The 25,679-nt window shown below is 42.5% G+C and overlaps 1 protein-coding gene across 25 annotated transcripts in view; it reads left to right on the plus strand.

The window, feature by feature from the left end:
• The window catches only part of LOC105277501 (ankyrin-3), an 80,860-nt gene that overhangs the window by 25,318 nt on the left and 29,863 nt on the right, over positions 1-25,679 (plus strand). For 16 of the 25 annotated variants that reach the window (XR_003406297.1, XM_026968075.1, XM_026968074.1 and 13 more), the window contains exons 3-30: positions 133-234; positions 353-485; positions 692-855; positions 1,024-1,179; positions 1,313-1,441; positions 1,533-1,730; positions 1,815-2,111; positions 2,203-2,400; positions 2,540-2,686; positions 2,754-2,903; positions 3,021-3,161; positions 3,248-3,403; positions 3,487-3,585; positions 4,023-4,220; positions 4,309-4,492; positions 6,215-6,319; positions 15,047-15,178; positions 15,417-15,522; positions 19,000-19,017; positions 20,652-20,876; positions 21,035-21,195; positions 21,267-21,478; positions 21,817-22,021; positions 22,682-22,696; positions 23,621-23,810; positions 23,947-24,082; positions 24,182-24,512; positions 24,608-24,811. Coding sequence is in view for 24 of the 25 variants with exons in the window: in XM_026968075.1 (XP_026823876.1) it covers positions 133-234; positions 353-485; positions 692-855; positions 1,024-1,179; positions 1,313-1,441; positions 1,533-1,730; positions 1,815-2,111; positions 2,203-2,400; positions 2,540-2,686; positions 2,754-2,903; positions 3,021-3,161; positions 3,248-3,403; positions 3,487-3,585; positions 4,023-4,220; positions 4,309-4,492; positions 6,215-6,319; positions 15,047-15,178; positions 15,417-15,522; positions 19,000-19,017; positions 20,652-20,876; positions 21,035-21,195; positions 21,267-21,478; positions 21,817-22,021; positions 22,682-22,696; positions 23,621-23,810; positions 23,947-24,082; positions 24,182-24,512; positions 24,608-24,811 (4,492 nt within the window). In the remaining variant the exon portion in view is untranslated. Of the gene's footprint in view, positions 1-132; positions 235-352; positions 486-691; positions 856-1,023; positions 1,180-1,312; positions 1,442-1,532; positions 1,731-1,814; positions 2,112-2,202; positions 2,401-2,539; positions 2,687-2,753; positions 2,904-3,020; positions 3,162-3,247; positions 3,404-3,486; positions 3,586-4,022; positions 4,221-4,308; positions 4,493-6,214; positions 6,320-9,297; positions 9,876-11,445; positions 11,630-15,046; positions 15,179-15,416; positions 15,523-17,294; positions 17,373-18,999; positions 19,018-20,651; positions 20,877-21,034; positions 21,196-21,266; positions 21,479-21,816; positions 22,022-22,681; positions 22,697-23,620; positions 23,811-23,946; positions 24,083-24,181; positions 24,513-24,607; positions 24,812-25,679 lie in introns of those variants that run through there. The other 9 variants (XM_026968078.1, XM_026968063.1, XM_026968064.1 and 6 more) reach the window with 9 other exon arrangements.

Consider the following 25,679-nt stretch of genomic DNA (forward strand, 5'->3'; position numbering starts at 1 on the left):
TAAAGAACGAACTCATGAATGTGGGGAATATAAGAACTTCTCAAGTTCTTCAAAAAGTTTCTCTTAAATTCATTTGACAACGTTTTATTCTCAGATATGTAACATGGAATCGTTTTCTTCTTCTTTTTTCAGACCGACCCTAGCACTTCGTTTTTACGGGCAGCTCGCGCTGGGCAACTCGAGAAGGTCTTGGAGTACTTGGAATCTGGAGTAGACATCAACTCTTCTAACGCTGTAAGATCGATATCCGTTGTTTTTTTATTTTTCTTACGACTTTAAGATAACGATGGTCAGATTTCAGAACTCATTGGCAATACTTACTGTTTGTTTTATAAATACACATTTTTTTCAGAATGGTCTGAACGCTCTGCACTTGGCGGCTAAGGACGGCCACTTGGAAATTGTGAAAGAGCTCCTAAATCGTGGTGCGATCGTGGACGCCGCTACCAAAAAGGGAAACACGGCGTTGCACATAGCTTCTCTTGGTAAGCGCTCTCATCTTTCTCTTATTCTGTCCCCTCGTATGCAGCCACTCGTGCCTCGTTCATTAAATGCATGCAGGACAAGGCCGCGCGCGCGAACGATTTTAAATAAACATTTATTTCTCGAGACTCACGAACCCTATGCGCCGCGGATGCGGTTCTCTCTTTGCGGGACGACTAATTCACATGACACCAATATCTTCTTTTAGCTGGACAAGAGGAGGTTGTACAATTGCTGGTACAAAAAGGTGCTTCTGTGAATGCACAATCGCAAAATGGATTCACGCCGTTGTACATGGCTGCCCAGGAGAATCATGACTCCGTGGTCAAGTACCTCCTCAGCAAGAGTGCGAATCAAACGTTGGCCACCGAGGTTTGCACAAAATATCTGTTATTTTTTAATAATTTTTTACTATCAATTCTAGTTAATTTACCACTCATTCAAAATTTGATATGTTATTTTGCAGCTTTGTGTATTTTATATGTATTTATTTTATTGATATTCAAATATATACTCATGTGGATTTCTCTTGTGCGGTAGGACGGTTTCACTCCGTTGGCAGTAGCGATGCAACAGGGTCACGACAAGGTAGTGGCCGTTCTACTAGAAAACGACACCCGTGGTAAAGTTCGACTACCCGCCCTACACATCGCCGCTAAGAAAGACGACTGCAAGGCGGCTGCCCTACTTTTACAAGTGAGTTATCTAGTAGCTACATCTTGTCAGTCGCGACTCGCACGCGATTTTAGACAATGGAGCGGTACGATGACAATACACGAAAATTAGTTCACGGCAGTGAACAATCTCATCAATTTCTCTACGATTTCAGAACGACCATAATCCCGATATAACATCGAAAAGCGGCTTCACTCCGCTCCACATAGCCGCACATTATGGTAACGACCGAATCGCTTCCTTGCTTTACGACAGAGGCGCGGATGTTAATTTCGCGGCGAAGGTAACCTTTTTCAGAAACTAAAAAAAGACTAAGAAAAATTAAATATTCAACTATTCAAATATCCTGAACGACACTTTCTTCTCGATTGCAGCACAATATCACGCCGATACACGTAGCAGCGAAATGGGGTAAGATCAAGATGGTCAATCTCCTCATGAGCAAGGGGGCCAACATCGAGGCAAAAACGAGAGACGGCCTGACACCTCTGCATTGCGCCGCAAGATCCGGGCATCACGAGGTGGTTGACATTCTCATCGAAAAGGGAGCACCCATTGGCTCAAAAACGAAGGTAACAATGCACCAAATATGTTCTCGCGCGTGAGAGAGACTTCCTGCTTGCCGGGATTAGTTAGCGTCTGGTTTCTGTTGACAGAACGGTCTTGCGCCGTTACACATGGCTTCTCAAGGGGATCATGTCGACGCCGCGAGGATTTTGTTGTACCACCGTGCGCCCGTCGACGAGGTGACGGTGGACTATCTGACCGCGCTGCACGTAGCCGCGCACTGCGGCCACGTACGCGTAGCCAAATTACTTCTCGACAGAAACGCCGATCCCAACGCACGGGCGCTCAACGGATTCACCCCGCTTCATATCGCGTGTAAGAAGAATCGCATAAAGGTCGTCGAGCTCCTTTTGAAGCACAAAGCTAGCATCGAAGCTACGACTGAGGTATGATATTTCAGCTCAAACTCGTCCTTTTGCATTATATTCTATGGTTTCTAAAGAGTGAGAGTTAACTGGTCTTCATATACTTTTGCAGTCTGGATTAACCCCGCTGCACGTGGCGAGTTTCATGGGATGTATGAATATCGTGATTTACTTGTTGCAACACGAAGCCAGTCCGGATATACCGACGGTGAGAGGCGAGACGCCGTTACACTTAGCTGCCAGGGCAAATCAAACTGATATTATTAGGATACTTCTTAGAAACGGCGCCCAAGTCGACGCCAGAGCAAGAGTAAGTACCGTATTTTATCATACCATTATAGTTAATACAAATAACTGTCATCGTTGAGGATAAAATAATTATCTTACATATTTGATTTCATAGTATCGCTATAAAATTTGTATTTAAAAACATGTGAATTTTTTCTTAGGAGGAGCAGACACCGCTTCACGTCGCTTCCCGCTTAGGTAACGTCGATATCGTGATGTTGCTGCTGCAGCACGGCGCGGGCGTAGATGCCACAACGAAGGATTTGTACACTCCGCTTCATATCGCTGCTAAGGAAGGCCAGGAGGAGGTAAGAGACCGTTAACATTACGTATGCGGTGCGACACGAATTATACAACGTGTTCCTGTTGTTCCAGGTCGCATCCGTTTTATTAGAAAATAGCGCGTCGCTCACCGCAACGACCAAGAAAGGATTTACTCCCTTGCATTTAGCGGCCAAGTACGGTAACATGAATGTGGCTCGATTGCTGCTGCAAAAGAACGCACCTGTCGATGCTCAAGGAAAGGTAGCGAATTCTGCATTTAAATTACCGTACAAGTATCGCACGCTACATTATTTTCTATGCGTTATATTCCTTTTACAAATTATTATTTTACACGTAATGTCTCCGTTTATTTCGCAGAACGGTGTAACGCCTCTCCATGTAGCGTCTCACTACGATCACCAGAACGTGGCTTTACTTTTACTCGATAAAGGAGCCTCACCTCATGCCATGGCCAAGAACGGCCACACACCTTTACACATCGCCGCACGCAAGAATCAGGTGAGATTACACGCGGCTCTAAATCAATGACGGTAATCGCGATAAAATAATTTCAGTCAAAATAATTTCTCTATATTTTTGAGCAGATGGACATTGCGACTACCTTGCTGGAGTACGGAGCGAAAGCCAATGCAGAATCGAAGGCTGGCTTTACGCCGTTACATCTGAGTGCACAAGAAGGCCACACTGATATGTCGACCCTTCTTATCGAGCACAAAGCAGACACGAATCACAAAGCGAAGGTGGGTGAAAATAAAAAAGTGACGTGATTTTTATGCTCCTTAACTGCTTTATTGAGATCTAATGTCACATTCGTACTTTACAGAACGGCCTTACGCCTTTACATTTATGCGCACAAGAGGACAAAGTAAATGTCGCCTCCATTCTCGTGAAGAATGGTGCTCAGATCGACGCCAAGACCAAGGTAATGCAATTGATAAACTTTCCGCCAACTTTTGCGTGCTAACTTTTAACGCACGAAACGATAGACTCACGTTAAAAATTCATCCGCGTCGTCATTACAGCGACGCCAACGACTACGCTCAGTTACGATATTAGCACTTTGTACATAATTTAATTACCACGTGCGACGTAACAGGACTGTTCGTTGCTTTATACATTCATTGATAACAATCTTTGAAATATCGTTCGTCTACGTTGTATAATGCAGTAACGCGACTGCTGTCGGTCCTATAACATCATTAGAAACATAAGATGCATTGAATTAAATGGTAAAATAACCCGCAAAAAATATATTTAAATTTTGCTAAATTAAATTTGATTTATTTAACGGACTTCATAGCGTACGTATTGCGAAATTTACATCCGATGTCGCTTTACGCTCATTTATTTCCTTTCCAGGCTGGATACACGCCACTACACGTGGCATCCCACTTTGGTCAGGCAGCTATGGTACGATTCCTCCTGAGATCTGGTGCTGCTGTCGACAGCAGCACCAATGCTGGCTATACTCCCCTTCATCAAGCTGCTCAACAAGGACACACGCTTGTTATTAATCTACTGTTGGAAAGTAAAGCTAAACCGAATGCTGTAACTAATGTAAGTTGTATTCCGTCGATTTTTCCATTGAAAATCCACATCGGAGACTGTCGGAGCGACGCATGCGCTATGTGAAATATTTTTACAGAACGGACAGACTGCCTTAGATATCGCACAAAAGCTCGGCTACATAAGCGTCATTGAAACATTGAAAGTCGTCACCGAGACTGTTATCACAACAACTCATACCGTCACGATCGAGGAAAAATACAGAGTTCAAGCGCCTGAATCCATGCAGGAGACATTCATGAGCGACAGCGAGGACGAAGGAGGTGAGTACCTGTATTTCATGATCGCGAAAAAGTTTTTATACCTTTTATACATGTATATAAAAGTTTATTATCTTTTATATACATATATATGCATTATTGCTTACTGTGTAACTATTTGCTGCGCGATTTAATAACGGAGACTCGCGATATTGGAACGAAACGGATTATTATGAGCAATTGGTGATATCAATTGCGTTCTCTCATTCCTATCATTTCTGATATCGCAATGGTTTTCGTGCGTATTTAAACAGCTTGCCGCTTAGCATAATTATTTTGCCTTTGCGCATTAGGCCCTTAGCGATGAAATGAGGCAGGAATGACGCATACGAAAGTACGAAAGTACGCTTTCGCTGTAGCTGATAGCGCTCGTAGACGATAACATTTAATCGATTAGTTTTCTCTTAGCACTTAAGAGGCGAAACTTTATTTCTTCGTAAACACTACTTGCGCGTAGGCAGTATTATTATCGTAGCGTATATTATCGCGACTTACAGCGTAGTTAAAAGTAGGATAGACCTCAAAATAATGAAACTTCGTGGTAGATACTATAACAATTGCACGCCGGTAAACATAATCGATGATTAGTTGCGTTGCATGGAAGAAAATTACGAAAATGCGACTAAAAGTAGTACGCGTATTCTCGTTGGATACTTCGATATTGATAGACGTACGTATCTATCCAATGACGTAATGCGAGGATTAAATAGAGATATCGGGAGGTAGCAGTAGATTTCCGAGAGATGTACGGTTTTCCGCATGTCTGTGCGTATTGCATGATGCGAACACTATTAGCATGTAGGAAGCGAAAACTGTAAATGGCTTCCTGACAGGGACTCGCATTATTTCCCGATCCACGTACATGATCACGGCGCTGAACAACACGAGATGATAGTCAGAATGAATAGAGAAATACGCGCATTTCGTTAATAGGAAATTAGAATTCTAGCTCTGCCAAAGGTCTAGGTTCCTATCTAAAGTCACAAAAGTTACGAAATGGATATCAACGTGCTACATGGAACTATTATTTGCTTGATATGGCGTTTATGTTACGTTCATTTTGCAAAAGCATGCATTTAGCCAATACTCACTGGGTTGTTGTACTAAATCTTTCTCGAAACCGAGATAAGTGTATGTGATTGTAAAGTTAACAAAATTAACAGTTAACAGTGAAATGTAAATTTAACGCAATAACAAAATTTAAAGTATTGCTTAGTGATATTTTAATATAACCAAATTGCGAATCAGATATTAGATCGGAGAGCTTTTCCCTCAATTTCGCAGTATCATATACACATACGTTAAATAACTCGTAGATTTATGCAGTTACTGTTAAAAATTCAGTCGTTATCTATCATTAGCGGTTCGGTCTTAACACAGTAGGGCATTTAAATATATCCACATCTTATCTGAAAATTATCTATGGTCGAGATCCGCGTGCAGAAAGGCGCATTTGTCCGCCGGCTAGCGACAGAGGTGTAGTTCATAGCCGAGTCCGAGTAATTTAGCGTTTATTCACGGTTTGCCTGCTTCAAAAAAAGCTAGAGAGACCGCACCTCGCAAACGCGCCTAGCGCCTTCTCAACTCCTGCGTAACGTCGGCACGGCGCTTTTGAGCATTTAACAACCCAGTGATAGAGCGAAACTTAGAGAACAGTATATATGGTGCGAGATTAGCGTTCTGATGATACCATGACCTTACCTCGACGGCGTACGATGTATGTAGGTGGTGATGAAATCAGCTCGGCAGCCATGAATGTGTACGGGCAGCCTCCGCACGCGCAACACGTGTACCTTCCTTCTTACTACCAGGGCCAAATGACCTATACCCGTAAGTTGTCTGTACTCTGTTTCTGTCAATCTCTCTGTCTCTCACGCGTTCCATACGGAATGCCACACGCGTGGCGGATATACATATATGTGTATATATATTACATACACGTGTACACACCAGCACTGTAAAAAAGCGCGTAATCGCCAGATAATGCGCTCATCGTCATTCCGCCGTGGGCAACAATAGCCACTTTGTTATTTCGGATGATTACAGCATCGGGGAATGACAAGGGCGCGCGCGACATCGGGGAATAAGCGCATCGATCGTCATCGTTATCATTACCGTCTCATTGACATTCGCTGCTATTTCGCCGGCAAAGTTCGTACGTGCGCATGTCGTAACAGCGACTCATGCTCCGCTCATTCATGTACGCTTGGGTCTACTCGAGCCTCCGTGCATCGGATACACGGCTACAGAGACACGCACAGACACACCCACGTCCCTCGCCCGCTATTTCTATAATGTTTCTTATTTCATTCGCCTCCCTACGATCCTCTCATCCTCCACGAGGAACTCATTTCAACGGTAGTCACCGAAGGAGAGCCCACCGAATTGTACTGATCAACGTGTCAAGTCTAGATCATGCTGCGGTTGTTGATTGTACACCTCAAACACGAATTGGCAAAATGGAGTCGACGATATCTATTTTGCTGCTTTGAGCGAGGTTGCACAGAGCCTACGTAACTCACGAGCGACCTGTTGACCAGTGATAACGATATCATCAACGATTAGGAGCGTTTAGAATGCACGTAGTGCACCGCATTTACTACGCATACTGTTAGTATTCTTTCTTCTAGGCACATATATATTTTAAGCACAACTACTTGTTATCTTCGCGATGATCAGATGCAATCAATCTGATACAGTTCCGATAGTATTATGCAATCGTTACGTGGAGTGCCTCATGGTCACAGTCACGTTGTCAGCGCGATCAACGCGTCCCTATCTAGTGAACAGCAACATGCACTGAGAAAAAAATGTAATTGATCCAACGAAATGTCTTGTCACGGGGTGCCAACAAAATATATACTTATTTCGACAAGTTATATATTGAATCAAATATATAATTGTTGGATTATAATTCTCATGTGTGTAATCCAAGAACTACATATTTGTTTCAATATATAACTTGTTGAAAGAAGTATATATTTTGTTGGCACCCCGTGACAAGACATTTCGTTGGATCAATTACATTTTTTTCTCAGTGTGCGTATCACTGATACAATCATAAATACCCAAACGTTTGGGTATCGTTATGCCACACGTAACAACGCGTCTTCTCGTTACCCTTATGTAATTTCATCCAACTACAATAATAAAAATAAGGATAGGAAATAAGGTACGGATTTTATAAAAAGATTTTATAAAATTTTATGAGTTTTTCTCTGACAAAGGAACTAAAGTAGACATGTTTGTTCTTATCTGTCGAAGCAACTAGCTCAAGGAGAGAAGACGAGTTAACGTTTTGCGACCGTTTGCTTGTGCTCGGTGCTAAAACACTCGCCCGTACGAGATACCAAAAGATTCTGTGGAAAGATACAAATAATAAAACGCACAAGTCCGGCAAAAGTTTGGGTATTTACAAACGCTTTACGATATAAAGCAAACATTTTCTGGCAAGTGAGCAAAGAGGACTGTTTGCTTTCGCTAAGCTACTTGATTCGGAAACAAGCGCTCCTGCTTTTGCATTTATCCACACATCGAACCACTCTCGTGGTAATTTCTTAAAATTCCTTTAGCACGTGCAAAACGTGCATGAGCCATCAGTGCGAGCGGACCTCCTCGCTGACGGCGTCGCAGAAGACGAAGACAACACGCGGATTCAACGGCGCTAGATCCACCCGCGCGTTGACGCGGGCGCAGCAGCAACGAAATGGGGCGTGCTGCTACGTTGTTAAATGCAATTTGCATAATAACGAGCGCGACCATTACACCACAGCTCGCTTCGGCGCGCGCTTCGATGCCGACGTCGCGGTCGTCGTGGTCGTAGTTGTATCTGCTACGTACACTGCCCTCCACCTCGGCTACCTGTTATGCAACGGCTAGTTGTGTTGTATGGATGCGCGGGAGTGTGCGTGTTGCGTGTTGTGCCGCGTTATTAGTGCAGTTAGTCCAACCCCTGCCTGCTTGGCGTGCTGCCAAATACACGAGAGATCTCGCGACCGAAATAATCTTGAATTTATATAACGTTAGACGCGCGCGGCTGTCGCCGTTCGAAAAAAAAAAGAAAAAAAAGAGGAGAAAGAAGACTCGTTGTGCAATTATAACGCGCGCCCGCGTGTAAACAAACGCGTTCGCGAATGCAATTTCCATCGAAGTGATGAACTCGGTGGAGTGCGCGAGACTTCCGGTCGCGGGAACGTCAATTGTTCCCTCGAGTCTACGTGTTTTGTTTTAATTAACCGTTCTATTACGCGACGATTGCGACTATCGATCGATCGAAGTGATCGAGTGGTAGAATCATCGAATCTGTTGTATTTGTTATAAAAAAAAGAGACAGTCGTGACGCAAACAATTAATAACTTCCGTTATTATTATATTACGCGCTCGTAATAGAATTTCCCGCTCCTCTGAGGGTGAACTTTGACCTAAACAACATCTTCATAGTACGTTTCACATCGACTTCTTCCACCACGCTCTCACCGCGATCGCTCGATCATCACGTGAAACGCCACCGTAATAAAATACCCTCGCGTGCTCTTTCGCTGGCGCGAAGAAAAGTGGATACCAGTGGTATAAAGCAGACGGTGGATAAAGCTGCGGAAAAGCTCAAAGGCGCGGACTATTATAAAATTGGTGAATCACGGAATGAGGTCACGTCCCTAGCAGGCGAGAGATCCTCCCGGTGCCGGTCGAAGCTGTATCAATCCTCCTCGAGAGCAGTCGCTGTTCCTGACCCCCGTCGACGCTGCGAGCGAGCGAGCGAGTGGAGGCGCGCGCGGAAAACAGGAGGAAGTATTTTCAGCGCGCGCGTGGTTAATGCAATTAAACGAATTGAATCTAATCAAGCGAAATACTCGGTGCGCGCCCCATCGACCGCCAGTGCGGTGCTCGAGGTGGACGTCGCAGCGGTAAGTCGCGCGGAGAAGAAGCGAAGATACGTGCGGGCAGTTCCGAACGAAAAGGGAAACGAGAGATGATGATGATGATGATGCTGTCGTTAAACCGCCCTGATCGCCTTTAATCACGGACTGAATTTCATTGACTGAAATTGTAACCGTTCGATTTGTGACACCTGCATATCGAGTGCACGCGTTGCACACGAAATTTCGAGCGGTTTATCGGACGCTGCATCGTGATAGTGCATCAGTGCGTTGACGACGCTCGCGGATACGGAAGAAGTTTCTTCGGGAGGAAGAAATTGTGTTTCTTCGCAGAAGGACCAGCGAATTTTCGAGCGTCAGCGCGCGACGTTATTATTTTCTTGAAGCCTTTTCTTGAAGAGTGAGAAGGGTGCAACAATCGACGAAAATGGCCAAGGGAAGATCGAAGAAGAAGGGCTTCTCGTGCAGCTGCTCGTGCGGGTGTGGCAGCAGGAACAGCGACGCATTATGTAAATATCGTGCATCTGTTGCGCTACAGCGGGCATATACCGTTCATTCGAGCACGAACGACCCCCTGCAATTTAATCATGCTCGCGCGAGCGAGCGGAAATCGCCGGGCAGATGCTGCAAAAATTTTTTTTTCCAACCGCTTCGTGCAGGGCTTTCAGATAATCCGGGTACTATCGAGCAACTTTCGTGAATGCACAGAGCCGAAATCGACGGAGCTTTCTTTACTCGTCGCGCAAAGCTTCTCTTTCAGAAAAAGATGTTCTTCTCATCAAAAAATTAACGTTACGCGGACGTTACATAGATGTTCATCACGTAAAAGCATGAAGTTTTTTTTATTATTTCTTGCGAACTATACTTGTTTCATGCCGGATGACATAAGTTGATGAATCAAGTGGGTATTCAAGGGTGCACAGATCGAGACAGATGTCCCGAAATATGATGAAACGCTCTTAGTTTCGAGGCACACATGTGCGGCACGTTAACCGTCACGTGTTACTGTTCATTGTGTATTTACCAACGCCGGTATTACTAAGTGATAATCGGTGCTTATTGAGATAACAGACGCGCCGCGCCACGCGACCGTGTGTTCACAGGCTCGTGAGTGTTAATGAAAGCTAAATGCTCGTACTCTGTGGCTCATTGTCTAAATCGGGGGCGCGTTGCGCTCGTAATAAATGAGGGATATCTTCAGGCGTGGTGCATACGTAAATATCCGAGAGAAATCCAGGTCGTGCTTCACGTGGAGGTGCGCTCGCTCTCTCGGAGAAGCGTCAGACAGGATTGATCTATAAAAGAGTAAATTCCGAAAATAGAGGAATCAAATTCTCCACCCTGGAACGTTCTCAAGACATTAATAAACGGGGGAAAAATTGCAAGATAAACGAATCATAAGATCTGAACAGATCTTCCCTCTAATGAATCTCTGCTTCATTATTTTATCATTATTTTCTCGAGGACACCGTAAAGGTGGGGTTGCATTTACTTGATTGCAATCTACATTTCCGGTAATTTTGCATGTAGGGCGCCGTGAATCTCAGAATCGACTTCGATTCCGAGATTCCGAGAGACTCTCTTGGCGCGCATTTAGCACTGAATGGCGGTGTTGTTTGGATTCCCGCGTATTTCTGTTCCTACAATACGTGCCGTACAGGCGTCCGTTCGAAACAACCCCCCCGAGTGCGAGGTAAAATTGGCAACCGATCTCGTAATCGACGCGAAAATCATTCGCCTGGTTCGAGATTCGCGTTACAGCGCTTCGACACATGTTTGTGGATCACGTTCGTGTCTCCTTGAAATCGCTCGCGTGTACGCAGCGATTGTATCCTCCATTCAAATCGCCTTTGTTGTTGCATACGGATAATGCTACTCTAGGAACGATGGATAATTAATCAGCGTGTACGGACGTCCAGTCATATGTACGAACCGGTATCTCGAACGTGCTTTGCATGCGATCGCCGCGGGCGAGCAAACAAACGTGCACCAGCTTAGGCGACCGGGAAGATTCGACTTTGCATCGCGAGGTATCGCCAGCCACGAGAGAGGCTCGCGAATATATAAAAACGTTATTCGCGAGCGTGCAGCGCGCGTTTCGACGCTCCGCGTTCTCAGTGCAGCGCGTTGCATCCGCGGAAAACGCATCGGCCGTCCGTCCGTCCGTTCGTCCGCGAGAGGAATCTTCTCCGCTCCGAGAATCGACGCGCCGAGGGAACAAGAGGAGAGCCGGACGTGCATTTTAATCGCGCAACGGGATCAGGTACACCCGTGGTCATCTTCCTGGCCCGCGAATTCCTGAACGAGCTGCGCGCCGAATACGGCTCGCGAGAGGATCGCATTCCGCGCGCGATCGTCATCGCGCTTTATTAATTGACCTGGCCGGCTTGGAGAACGTGACCTGGTGCGTCGTGCCGCCGTTTGTGCATGAAAAGGTGCACCAATGGTGCATCAACGGTGCATCAATGGACACCATTGGCGCTCGTAAGGAGCGAATGATGATATCGCGCGACTGACGATGATCGATGACGGATCAAGGGCATCGAATCTCTTACGCATCGGGAGAGCGGCATCCAGAGCGGGCCCTCGATTGGCGCCCGCGGCTCTTTCGGTTCTTCCGGTGTATTTTTAGCGACTACGCACGCAGCCGGAATATACGACGGCGATAAAGTCCGGCGTATATCGTAGCCGGGTTAATTGCCGCGCGAGTAACGTCAATCACATAAAACCGGATCGGCCGGCTATCTTCCTCGTAAACGAACCCCGACAATGCCGATGACAAACAACGTTACGTCGTGTTCTGCCGGGAAATGCCTCGCGGAATTAATCCGAGCCGGCCCTACGACACTGATAAACGCCTCCACGTTGATCCCAATAAAGCTGTGACGCAAAGAGATGCTGCACTCGGTGGCACGGCATTGCGTAAGAGCGTCCGCGCACCTCTGCGTCTTTCTTTGTCTTCATTTCGTCTTTACTTCTCGGGCCAAATCATTAATCTCGAAAGTGTACTGCAAATGAGTGCGAGAGAGTTCATTCACCAAATCGTAATCTTAATAAAAATTAAGTGAAGCCTGAGAGAATGTCACGCGCGAAGCGAGATGAATCAAAGCTGCGAGCGGTCGACGCAACGATTTATTACTCTCCACGATTTCATAAGTTCGTCGATTCTTGCGTAACATCATGGTCCCCGATACGCGGGGCATGACGAGCGATATGATAAACTCGTGATGACCCACCGCGACGAGAGAGATGTTCGTACAACGTTTTTCCGTTTTACGTAGATAAACGAGCGAGCGAAACGCGCCTGATCGTACGGATCGCGTACAATCGCGGGATGACATGTAATTACGCCGCGCGCGAATAAAACGGTCATCGTTACGCGCGGCCGAAAGAGGAAGGCTCTTCCGGCACGCCTTGACCATCGCCGTCGTCCTCGTCGATGTTCGTGTACGTTGAGTGTTCATGAATCGTTGAATTTTTCATCGGCCGTGTCATCCTCATCTTGTTAGTCGCCATCCGCTCGAAAGAAGCGCGGAACGCCCGTCTCGCTCTCCTCCCCGATTAGTACTATTCTGGTGCATGACGTGCCGTACGCGTTAACCGACGATTATTCGACGTGATTATTGCATAGCTAGTCTTTTCGTTGGCGTAGTTTGCGCGTATGGACCGATATAGGTCACTACCTAGAAGAAGAGGTCGCATAGAGCGAAGTGGCGACGACGATGACGACTTGGATCCGAAGAGGAGGCTCGTCGGGTTCGCCGGATCTTCGGGCACTCCGCTGGTGTCCTTGAACATTGTTAAAATTAGCGCGTCCGCGTTACAGTTTCCGCGGTTACACGGCTATCGCACGCAGCCGCCCGCGTTCCGATGTTTACATTAATTTTAGATATTAACGGGCAACAGACCACGCGCGCGAGTTCCGCGGATAGCGCGTGACGCCACTCGATGGGCGAAACCATGAGGGAATGGGATGTGGCACGGAGAGCTGGACCACGGGCTTCCTAGAAAATTGCGCCGAAACCGTCGTGAAATGTAGATCAAGATCCCTCGAGAGCAAGACAGACGTCGGATCGGCATCCAAAGATTCGCATTGTATTCGTTGCGTCTGCCAAGAGATAACGATACAGGGCGAAATTTGAGACACTTGGCAGCAAGGAAGAGATCAGCTAGCCAGATTGATCGAATGATCGATGAGGAAGAATTCATATCTTATATTGATATTAGTCATGTCGATTTTTTATTCCGTGATGCGTTAATATTTGCATTAATATTTACGGGATATGTAGCTCTCTCGTTCCAACTGGAAGCATTCTCGATCAGCATTAAGCCGTGCTACCAGTTAATTCGTGATTATGCTAACGGTACGAGAGAGAAAGAGAGCGCGAGAGACGTGGGAGGCGAATTTGTAGGCTGACCGTTCATTAGATAATTGTGGCCTACATTCTTGGAATATCTGATAACGCGGGATCATAAAGCGAGCAGCTCTCAGTCGCATGAAAAATGTGATACGGTTCGTACATGTCCCAGCCAGCCGACGTGTTACCGAATTGCGCTCGTTCATGTCACCTCTTGGTGTAACATGTATCCAACCGTGACCCTAATTGACATAAGGTATGACATAACGCGATTAAACGACATCCTGACGCGTTGATAAGTGTTACCGTAATATTTAAGAATTCTTATTTGATTCCTCGAGCAAGACCGACTCATACGTCTGTCAACTGCTTTATTGTGGAATGTGTGATATGTTGACACGTTTAAAATAAAAATTAACGCTGGATATAATATTAAATAAGAAATATCTTAATGAGAGATATTTTTATATGTATGCATTAGAACAAGAAAATTTAGATCGTTTTAGATATGATCTCGTTTATTGAAGTGGAGTCTACAAATTGCGGACTTATGTGATCATCAGTGTAGCCATACATGGCTGATTAGAAGAAGTATTATTATTAAATTCGATAATAACGAGAATCCGTGTCAAGTGACGGAGTAGTAATTAGGAATTAATGGAATTAAAATTATATAGGCGATATAGGACATATAAGTGATTGTAACAACTGCGCATACAGCATTCTTGTTTTCCGCTCGGATCAAACTCGGGCCGGTGTGCGTGTGTCTGCGATTTAATACACTCGAAGACTATCGAGACATAGTGCGGAACGCACGGCCCGGAATATAATCCGGCAAGCGATAACGTTCCTATTTCGTTCACTTCGGCTTGTTCACTCGCTCACAACAACTGCCACAGCATCAAGCCAAACAGAACCGAGTGCCTTCAGCGGCGCCTTCACACACAGTTTTATTTAGCCGATACTCCGAGTCGCTCATCATCATCAGCTAATGGACCAGCCACGCGTCTCACAGAACACCAGATCTGCGACAAATCTCGCTTCTTTCGGCTTGACTGGCAACAATGTATTTTTTATATTTTTGGCAATGGTTTCTTCCTTATTTGCAGTCTCATACTCATTCTCACTAGTATCTTATATACGCATCTTATTATACCTCTGTAGAGAATCTTCTGCGACGTTCTCGCATATTCGTACGGCTCATACGAACCCGACGTTGCTCTAGAATACAAAACGGATGGTCCATCGGTCTATCTCTCTCATGAACGTACGCGGCACTCATCCAGTTTTCGGTTACTTTATTCGTCGAATATTTACCGCAGGTGAGGATCCAATGCTCAGCGACCAACAGCAGTACCGATACATGATTGTTGACGACATGAAATCCATGGCAGACGACTCGACGTTGCGCATGAACGTGACGGACGACGAAAGAGATAATCGACATTCCGGAGGTGAGCAAATATACTGGCAGCATTTCCATTCGTTTGGCTAAATACTTCTGCTGAGAGACTAACATCTTTCAGTCACTGTCTTGCCACTTTAGATTTATGCGTTGAATATTTACGGGAGATTTCTGTTAATCAGAAGCCAAATAGTGTATTGAACGTTCGATTGTACGTGGCGTCGCGTTCATCAGATTGGAATGCGTGGAAAATATTCGTTTAATATTCATGAAAATGTGTGTTTCAGCTCCAACCATAACAGAGATGATTACGAAAGAGCATTATCAACGTACGCACGCGGCCAATCTTAAGCCAGACAACGTAGACATCCACAGGCATCCTGTGCACGTCGGGTATGTAGTATTTTATATCTTTTTCTATCACTGCAACTTTAAAATTAAAGATTATCTAGATGAAAGTTATATTTGGCATGTGATAAGAGAAAATTTACTTATTGAAATATTTAAGGCACGAAAAATATCCACTTTTATATACACTAAATTTGAAAAGATATATTTCTTGAAAAGATATATTTATTAAATTGAAGAATTGTCTAACAATTATTAATTATCCATTGATAATTAAGATACGAAAGAACAAATGATATAATAGAGATCAAATTATGAAATAATGCATGGTTTGCCGTGACTTACAAGCACATAGTATCGAGACTACAATATTACGACATGCTCGAAATTGGCAAGTTGTTGAAAATTTAATGGATCTGAATTTATCCAAAATTGAGGAATGCATAAAATTGAAAATTTTTAATATGGAGCATTTTTGGAAAATTATTATAATTTTTTTAAGAAATTGTAATAATCAATTTTTGTGTTTCAGTTATGAACTAAATTTTTAGAGCTTAAAAATATTATTTCTACTCACTTTGACTCAGAAAATTGTTAGACGTTTAAATATAATAACGCAAAAGAATTCCTTGAACATTGGCGTCACAATTTTTTACTCAGTTTTACACGCAGCAACTTATATCTATTGTAAACCACAAGAGAAAAATCTTAGATGAGATACTGTAAATATATAACGTTACCTAATATTACGAGCAATGTGATCCGCGATACTAGGCGACCTCATATTCCGGTGTACATATCACGTTTGACACTGTATTGTTACTGCAATAAACAATAATGATGTGTATTATAGTGTGATACAGTATGTGTTGGTGAAAGTCTCCTGCTGTGATTAACCCTACAGATGATTGGCCGCCCGATAAATACGCGCGTTGTATTAACGTTTTACTATCTTAATTTTTAATTCTGTATAAATCTCTTTCTCTCTCTCTCTCTCTCTCATTCCCTCACACTCTCTTTTAATTACGCTAAAAGATTTCCTCGATTTAAATATGTCGGGTTATCACATACATGAAAAAAAAACGAATCTAGTTTAGCACATTTATAAAAGTTTAACTAAAGTATCAGAATATTCACAGAATACACACATGTTTAATATTATTCTTTATGAAATGTAGATAAGTTAACATAAGTAACATGTAATATTAAATCACTACACACGATTGCGTGATGTCGACTACATGATGGTAGACCGTGTTACAAGTTTTTTGAATAATTCACGTAAGATCTGCGTTACTTTACAGTCATTCAGCCAGCTCAACAGGAACGCTTGGTGTTCTCGTTACAGCCTGCTTGCTCGTTAGCGAAGTTCAATTATTTAGTGTTGAGCATGCTGTTTTATACATTTTACTTGGATGAACGATTCTTTGACAGTGTGATTCCGTTTATTGCGCGGTCTATGATACTACTAACCTGGTTTGGGCGGATGAGTTTGAAGGATAGTTAACGACAGACAGATTTGTCGACCAAATCGAAGGAAGAGATTTCTCCCATTTCTAGAAAATTTCTTGACCGTCATAACTTTAGCTCATTTGCATTATTATTATCTAATACATAATATATCTAACAACGCGTGTAACGAAGCATCCCTTATCGCGACTTTTCTGCACGTGGCATCCCTTACAAAAGCTCTGAACGATTTCCTAGAATGACGTGAAATGAATGCGAAAGGGGTGCTAATTTCGTTCGAGCGAGATAGCATGAGCATGTCACGAGATCATGATGGATAATCGAAATCGGTTCTGTTCTGAGAATAGCGAGTCCCTAGAGTCCCTATGCAACTCGCTGGCGGCCCTCAGTACCGCGCCGAAGGGACCAGGAATGTGGAGGGACAGGTACATCACATATTCTTTGTTATCTTCCTTTCTAAACATCTTATGCTAAAATCGAGAAGCAAATCTTTTAATGACAATGTTCTATGTAACATAAGTGCGAACCTTGTTGGAAATGGACAGTATTATCTCAAAGTTGATAAGGGAGTTAATAATATTTGTTAATGATAAAGTCCAACATTTTAATTCGAGATAATGATGTAATTAGCAATCTCTTTCGATGATACGCTAGCAAATTTCCTCAAAGAGATGCTATGGTATTTATGACAAAAATAGAGTATGATATTTCTATAATATACACAGTTGGAAAATTTGTGTTTTCTTGTTAAAAAATATGCCGGTTAACATTTTTGTGTTAAATATTTAACACATTCATGTGTTAATTTAACATGTTGCTGTTGTGTTAATTCAACTCAAGTGTTAAATTTTTAAAACAACTAAAAAAAGTGTAAAAATCACACATTGTGCACCTATTTTTAATTTTATACAATAGATATGTTCCGTATTATTAGTGACAAGTTGTATCTGTTAAAATTTACAGAAAACTATGTTGAGAGTAAAGATGTATGTAAAAATAACTTTTTTTCGAGTTAATTTTATCATTAAAAATATGTTGATTTTACATAAAATTTATTTCAAATTACTTCGCAGTTTGCATTCATTTTAAGTTAAAATATTAACATAATATTAGTGTCACCATTTAACATATCCATATTATGTTAAATTAACACAAAAATTTATGTGGACCGTTTGGGACATGTGATATCTGTTAAATTTAACACAAATTTTTCAACTGTGTATAATATTGTATAACGTATTATAATATTTATACATATGAGAAAAAGAATCGTTCGTCCAACAAATTGTTAAATAGAATAGAAAATAGGAAACTTCGACGTTGCAACAGCTGCTGCTATCGTGGATGTTTTCTTCTTCGCTAATTATAATTAATTTCAGTTGAGCTATTGCGTGCGGATGCGGCGGAATCTGTTGCACTACTTATAATTATCTGTTCTGATAATAACAGCTATTATACATTCAACTATCTACTTTTTTCTTTTTTTTTCATTGTTAAGGATCAACGGTTATCTGCATTAACATTAACGAGTTCGAGGATCTACAACAGATTTCGATGCGTCATTATTTTAAGTTTCCTCCCCTCAGGTATACCTTTTTTTCGCAGAGTGTGGATGAGGTGTGTTGCGTCTTTACTATAATACATAATTATTATTGTTACTTCACGTTTCCTAGTTTTTTATGTACAATAGAAAAGTGGCTTGCGTGTGATGAGTGCGGGTTTTCGAAGTGATCAGCGACGATCATCATCACGACCGGGAGAACTCTTTACGAAGAGAAAAAGTAAAAAAGAAAAAAGAAACAAAAACAGAATGATCTGGCACATCGCGTCTATCAAGAATCCCCATATCGTGCTGATTATGAATTCGATACGTTCGAAAATCTGTGAAGATGTGCTGGTATTATAGCGAATTATGTCACAATCTCATATCTCTCTGTCTCTCTCTATCTCTCTGTTATGTCATCTCATCATCATGTTTATGAACGAATGAATACTAACGGGTTTTTTATTTTGTTTCCGATCCTACTGTTATTTTATTTGCGCTACTCGCAGAATTCCACAATGGAGAAAGTAAGTGATCTTCTCTTGAATCTTAGCTTCTGCAGTTTGCCGTACAAACATACATATATATATGTATATCTCACCCCTTCGATATTTTTGTTTCATTCATTCTCCTGTTCGTCGTGCACACAGCCTATTCACTCTATCTGTCGCTGCACTACGCAACCCCCGTAGTCTCGCTGATTCTGATTGTTCCCAGAAGCATCGTATTATGCACAGTGAATACATACGTAGATGCACAGCGGCGGAAATGATTCAACGGTGAAATATGATTTCTCGAGAAACCAGTAAAACTTATCGCGAAAGAGCAATGAATAAAACAATAGGCGTGTCTCTCAATTATCTCAGATTTTCTACGCTGCTCAGGCTTTTCGCGTGCTGACGAATTATTTACCAGTAGACGTGCGCAACCGCGTGCTGCAGGAATGTTGAAGAATCTCGATAGGAACTAGATGGAATGCAAAATTAACAAAAGAAAAAAATTCTCTAACGACTTTGCGCTCAAGCGATAATAACGACCGAGTGTCAATAGCGTTAGTGTTACTCGAATCGTCCTTGTTGGAGTTTTCAGAGCCTCTGTGTAATCACTGTGCATGTGCATTACACGATTTCCTTGTGAATAATTTATAGGCTAGTCAGTGGAGCTCTCGACGTTAGCACTGCAGTATGTAGTAGTCGACAGCAATTGAATGAACCCAATTTGTTTGAATCGAGTTAGATGACAGTTTCGTTCAGCATCGTTAGTTTGGCGCTTACGGCTATATGATACCCATCCAAGACACGGACGCCTCATTACAAAGTACCCATAGAATTGACTTCTATATAGATAGCTGTTTTATTTATCTGTTGTTTTGCCACACGCACATCTCACACAGCTCATTGTGTAACCTTGGTATTGTACCTCCAATTACATTACGTCAAATAATTACACTTATGCACAATAACTGTCAGTATAGTGTGACAGCATAATGCAAATTGTCGTACTGTCATCGTAGGAGAAACATGTTATAACTGGTACTATCGCGGTAACAACGCGATCAAATAAATGTTTTAACAAAACTTCGCAGTATCTATCACCGTAATCTCCAGCATATTACGCTTATAGTACAATTTCTCGCGAGAATTAGTGCTTTATAGCTTCGCATACTTGTGGCACTTAATTACTTCGCGTCAACGATTACACTGTGTGACTATCAGTATTAAAATTGTATTAAAATTATGTTAAATATATAAAAACTAATCTATTTTAAATTTTCTATCTTACGATATTTACTTTCATGATCTTTGCGAAATTTTAATCGAATTTTACGATAGACGTATATCTATTATACGTCGATATATTTTTTTATTTTCTTTTATCATGTACTGCGGAATTGTTCAGGAAAAAGTATAATTTATTTTTACATTTTATATATACAATCTCAGAAGTGAATGTGAAAAGGTTTGAAAGCATGAAGAATCAAGATAATGTGAGTGCATTTGCGAATATAATGCCGAAAGTGCACATATATTGAATATAGATCTTGACTGTATATCTTATGAGCAACCTATATCCATAACACAATTTCTTTTTGCAATACTCCCGATTCCTCACGTCGCGTGTCGCATTAATTCCAAGTAACACGTCTCTTAAATTTCCTCAGCTTCTTGGTTTCCTTTTTGGTGGACGCGAGAGGCGGTGCAATGCGCGGATGCAGGCACAGCGGTGTCCGGGTGATTGTTCCACCGCGCAAAGCCGCGATGCCTATGCGTGTCACATGCAGATACTTGAGGAGGGACAAATTGACCAATCCACCACCGTTGATGGAGGGAGAAGCATTAGCTAGCCGCATTCTCGAGTTGGGTCCTGTGGGTGCAAAATTCTTAGGGTGCGTTGCATAAGTCTACCATAATTCACCTATAAAACGTAAAACTGTTACCTTTGATGACCACAAATGTGTAATATTATTAATAAAGATAGAATATTCGCGTGCATGAGTAAGTATACTTTATTACAAAAATATTAAGAAATATTTTCCACGTGCAGCCCTGTTATTATCGAGGTACCACACTTTGCGTCGCTACGCGGGAAAGAACGAGAGATAGTGATTCTGCGGTCGGACAACGGAGAGACTTGGCGCGAGCACACCTTGGAAGCCAGCGAGGAGGCTGTCCAGGATGTGCTTAACGAGAGCTTTGAGGGAGAAGGTACGATTGATTTTGCACGCATAATTCCTGAGTGCACGAAACATTCTAAATGATGTATCATGCTTTTCCAGAGCTAAGCCAGCTGGAGGATCTCCAGACGTCTCGTATCGTGAGGATACTCACTGTAGATTTCCCACATTACTTCGCGGTAGTATCTCGCATCAGACAAGAGGTACATGCGGTTGGTCCCGAAGGTGGTACTGTATCATCGTCCGCTGTGCCGCAAGTGCAAGCTGTCTTCCCGCAAGCGGCTCTTACCAAGAAGATCAGAGTCGGTCTACAGGTATATCTTTGTTTCTCCTTTCGAATTAAATTTTCTCATTTAAATTTTCTCTTTGTTTTCAATTTGTACTTATCGACTCGTTTGCATTTGACACTTAAATCATTCTGTAAACGCACGAATCTACTAATTATAATAAATCTCTTAGATCGCATCTGCGAATTATAAATAATTAAATCGTTTATAATTAAAAAATTGATAAATGTTTGTTCAAATCAGTGCTTAAAAATCAGAAAAGAGTAAATTACAATGTAAAATAATATTCCGGAAGTATTCTTATCTTCGCTGTAACTCATTTGATACATTTGTCAAAATTACTACAAACTATCGTTACGTTACAGGCACATCCTATACCGGCGGATCTCGTGGCTAAGTTACTCGGGAACAGAGTGGCCGTGTCGCCGATTGTCACCGTGGAGCCGAGACGACGAAAGTTCCACAAGCCGATAACTTTAACTATCCCGGTGCCGCAGGCAGCCAATAAAGGCATGATCAATCAATACTCCGGGGACGCACCGACACTGAGACTGCTGTGCAGCATAACTGGTAATATATGCTTGCACGTAACATTGTAGAGCAGCGTACCGTCTTACTGGAGAATCTCTTACCGACAAACCACCGATAAACTATACGACATTATATGCCGCATACACTTCAGGCGTGCATATTGTACACGCTCTTGTGGATCTTGCTCGTTAATTGCGCATTCGAGTATCGATCTACTGTAGTTTAGCAGGCATGAAACGCAGACCGTAGGCTATCTCGTCTGTTCTCCAGATCGTCGGGTCTGTGAACGTAGTGTCGCGCGTTGCACGTGGAGATCGCTTAAATGGTAGTGGCACTCGTATTATGCAATTTGTTTTTGTGTCCATTATGGTGAACAGTCTCTGTGCGATTCGTGATTTGCACCAGCATCCGTGATTAATATGTCGTAGTTTGAAGCTCTCACGCAGATGAGAAAGAACGATTCATGTGTACGTCAGTGTTGGAAACTGTGTCGCGTTTAGTTTTGTGAACTTTTGTTTTTCCTTGTCTTATTATATTTTTTTTATGTGTGCGTAAATTATCGAGAGACATCCCGAGGATCTTCGGATAGAGATTTAAAAGAGAGATGGTAGCTGCATGTTTGAAAGAAATATTTCGTTGGGTATCATTATTGTATACATATCTTGTTGTGATTCATTGTTAATGCTTGCATATTGTTAGGATTGAGTCATTTAGGTATGGATTATAAATTAATGTAGATAACTTTTTTACTATTTAGCCCATTGTGAGCGTTAACTTCAAAGTTTCAGTGTTTCAGCACATTCCTTTGACTGGTAATCAAGCTTCGACATAAATAATTTGTTATTTACATGAAACTGTGCTCATATGAGATCTATATATGTATACATATTTTAGGTTGTCTTACATAACATGTCCTGTAATATTAATCTTATGATCTAAAGCGATTTATGTCGTTGTTATAATATTACATGTACACTGAAGATTACCGCATTTAAGTTTATCTCAAAAATCTAGTTATATGTGTGCAATTTGTCGAAAACACTTTAAATATTGATACTTCTGCAAAATATCCCGTAAAGTTTTCATTTCCAGAAAAAAATGGCATATAATTGTGTTCCTATCTCTCGTTTACCTTTTTCCATTTAATCTTGAAAATCACCTCTTCCATAAAATCACGTATTAATGACAAACACGTGTTAATTACCATTTTACTGTATTTGTTTCATTTACCATTTAATTATCTTTTAAAATTCTATCCCCACATACATACATATACATACACCTACAATTGCTTTTTACACAATCCACATGGATAGCGCTTCTTCTTGATTTTGCAAGCATTACCATTCGATCGGCCCCTACCTACTTTTATATTACTCACACACTGATAAAAGGCACCTAACAACAGCGCACTTATAGCGACCGTTTTTAAATGCAAAGTCGTTCCAGTCCGGTAATTGTTACTTCGATTATCAATATATTGCAACGTTATACTTTTATAATCATATATTATTAGTATTTAATCTCGGTCGCGCGAAACTCTTATATACCACACCATATTTCACTTTTGCCACTCGCGCATTTGCAACACGGACATATTTTAATAATGTTATTGGACTTGGCATGTATGTCGTTCAGGGGGTCAGACTCGGGCAGTCTGGGAGGACGTCACAGGCTCGACGCCGTTGACCTTCGTGAAAGATTGCGTCTCCTTCACCACCACAGTTTCCGCCCGCTTCTGGTTGATGGACTGCCGTAACATCTCCGAGGCCACGAAAATGGCCACGGAGCTGTACACGCACGCGACGCACGTGCCCTTTATGGCTAAGTACGTATATTGACTGACGTAAGATGTGACATGTAATAAATTTTACGCAACAATCCGAATTACAGACCGGGTTCCTAGCCGAAAATTAAACGCAGGAAGCAGTTACTTTAATACGTTTTTTATTTTGCTTTTATAGATTTGTCGTGTTCGCGAAGCGAGTAGATCCATTAGAAGCGAGATTACGTGTATTCTGCATGACGGATGACAAAGAGGACAAAACTCTAGAACACCAGGAGCACTTCACGGAAGTCGCGAAAAGCAGAGACGTCGAGGTAATTTAATTTTCCTCGGCGATAAACTGCAGATTGCTGCTTGAGACGCATAACTTGTCAAGCGCGTAAGATGTCATTAAATTTTATTTGACGCTGCAGGTTCTAGAAGGAAAAACGCAGTACATGGAATTCTCGGGCAATCTCGTGCCCGTCCTGAAAACGGGCGAGCAGCTGCAGCTACCATTCAGAGCATTCAAGGAGAACAGAGTCCCGTTCACTGCGAGGATAAAGGACCCGGATGCCGCGGATATGATGGGCCGGATCATGTTTATGAGCGAGCCGAAAGTCCCGCGGGGCGAGCTACCGCAGACGCCGATCTGCACGCTAAATATATTGCTGCCGGAGAAGATCTCGCCGGATACCGCGGTCTCCGAGCTCGATTTGCTGGAGCTGTCGAAGAACTACAGCTTCCTGCGCGATGGCGGGATAAGTACGTATACAAGAATTTAGCGATGTGAGAAAGATGAAAATTGGTCGATATTTATAGCCGAGATATTTATCTTGCACGTTCATTGCTGCTTTTAGGCAGACCGGATGCTATACACAGAGCGACTATCCGTTTAACAGATATCGCCAATCTCTTGGATAAGGACTGGGAATCGCTAGCGGAGGAGCTGAACATCCCGCCTACCGATGTGGCCCTGATCAAGCAAGAGTATCCCGATCAACCCGCGCAGCAAGCTGCTGCCATGTTCAAACTCTGGCAGAGCAGCGAGAACAAAGCCACGGGTGAGTTTGCGGATGATGTTACGTAATTCATTTACTCCATAGCGCGCAGCTCGCGTGAACTTTCGGTGAATGGGGGAATCGCGGTAGCTTCCTCGGTAACCTTTGAAAAACCTGTTTCTCAAGCAAGGCCAATTAGACGCGCGCGCTATAGTTGAGTCAGGCGCGAGGAATCTTTTCTAGCAGCGTAGATGATGATCTCATTGTGCATTATTATGCCTGACATAAGTCTACACGCTTGGCTCTCCCTCCTTCCCGCCAGTGGCATTGACTCGCACGTAACGTGGCGTTCCTGCAATCGGCAGAAATAACAAGGCGGTCGTGATTCCGCAGTACGTGATCGACAGTCGCGTAGTGAAAGTGATTACAATCTCGGTGCCCGTCGTCATTTCTCTATCTGTATCAGTCCCAAAAATCGCCAAATTATTGGTGAATCTGAATCTGCATTATCGAAATCGTCGAGATATCCTCTATCGATATATTCCTCGATGACATAACGTGTTTGTCGAAGCGCCGTTTGAAGTTTCTCAAATTGCTGCTATCTGATTCTAAGAAACATAAACAATGTTTATAAGTTTGTATCAAGGATACGAAAATCAAGATCATTACACAAGCGAGCTTCTGTTAATATTCCGGAGAGGTCCTTGCTTGCGTCCGCAATGCGCTATACATTCAGGTTTGAACAGAATCGAAGGAAGACAAATCAGAACATAATTAGTTATAAATTTTGACGATATAAGCATTCATAATATATTTTTACATTTAAGACACACGACATATTAATTAGAAATAATACAAAATATTAAATATACAAGAAAAATGCATGATTCAATTGTGCATACTAAAACTCATCATGACTGTCACGCTTTGT

This window comes from Ooceraea biroi, chromosome 3 (genome assembly GCF_003672135.1).
Source record: "Ooceraea biroi isolate clonal line C1 chromosome 3, Obir_v5.4, whole genome shotgun sequence".
Taxonomy (NCBI): Eukaryota; Metazoa; Arthropoda; class Insecta; order Hymenoptera; family Formicidae; genus Ooceraea; species Ooceraea biroi.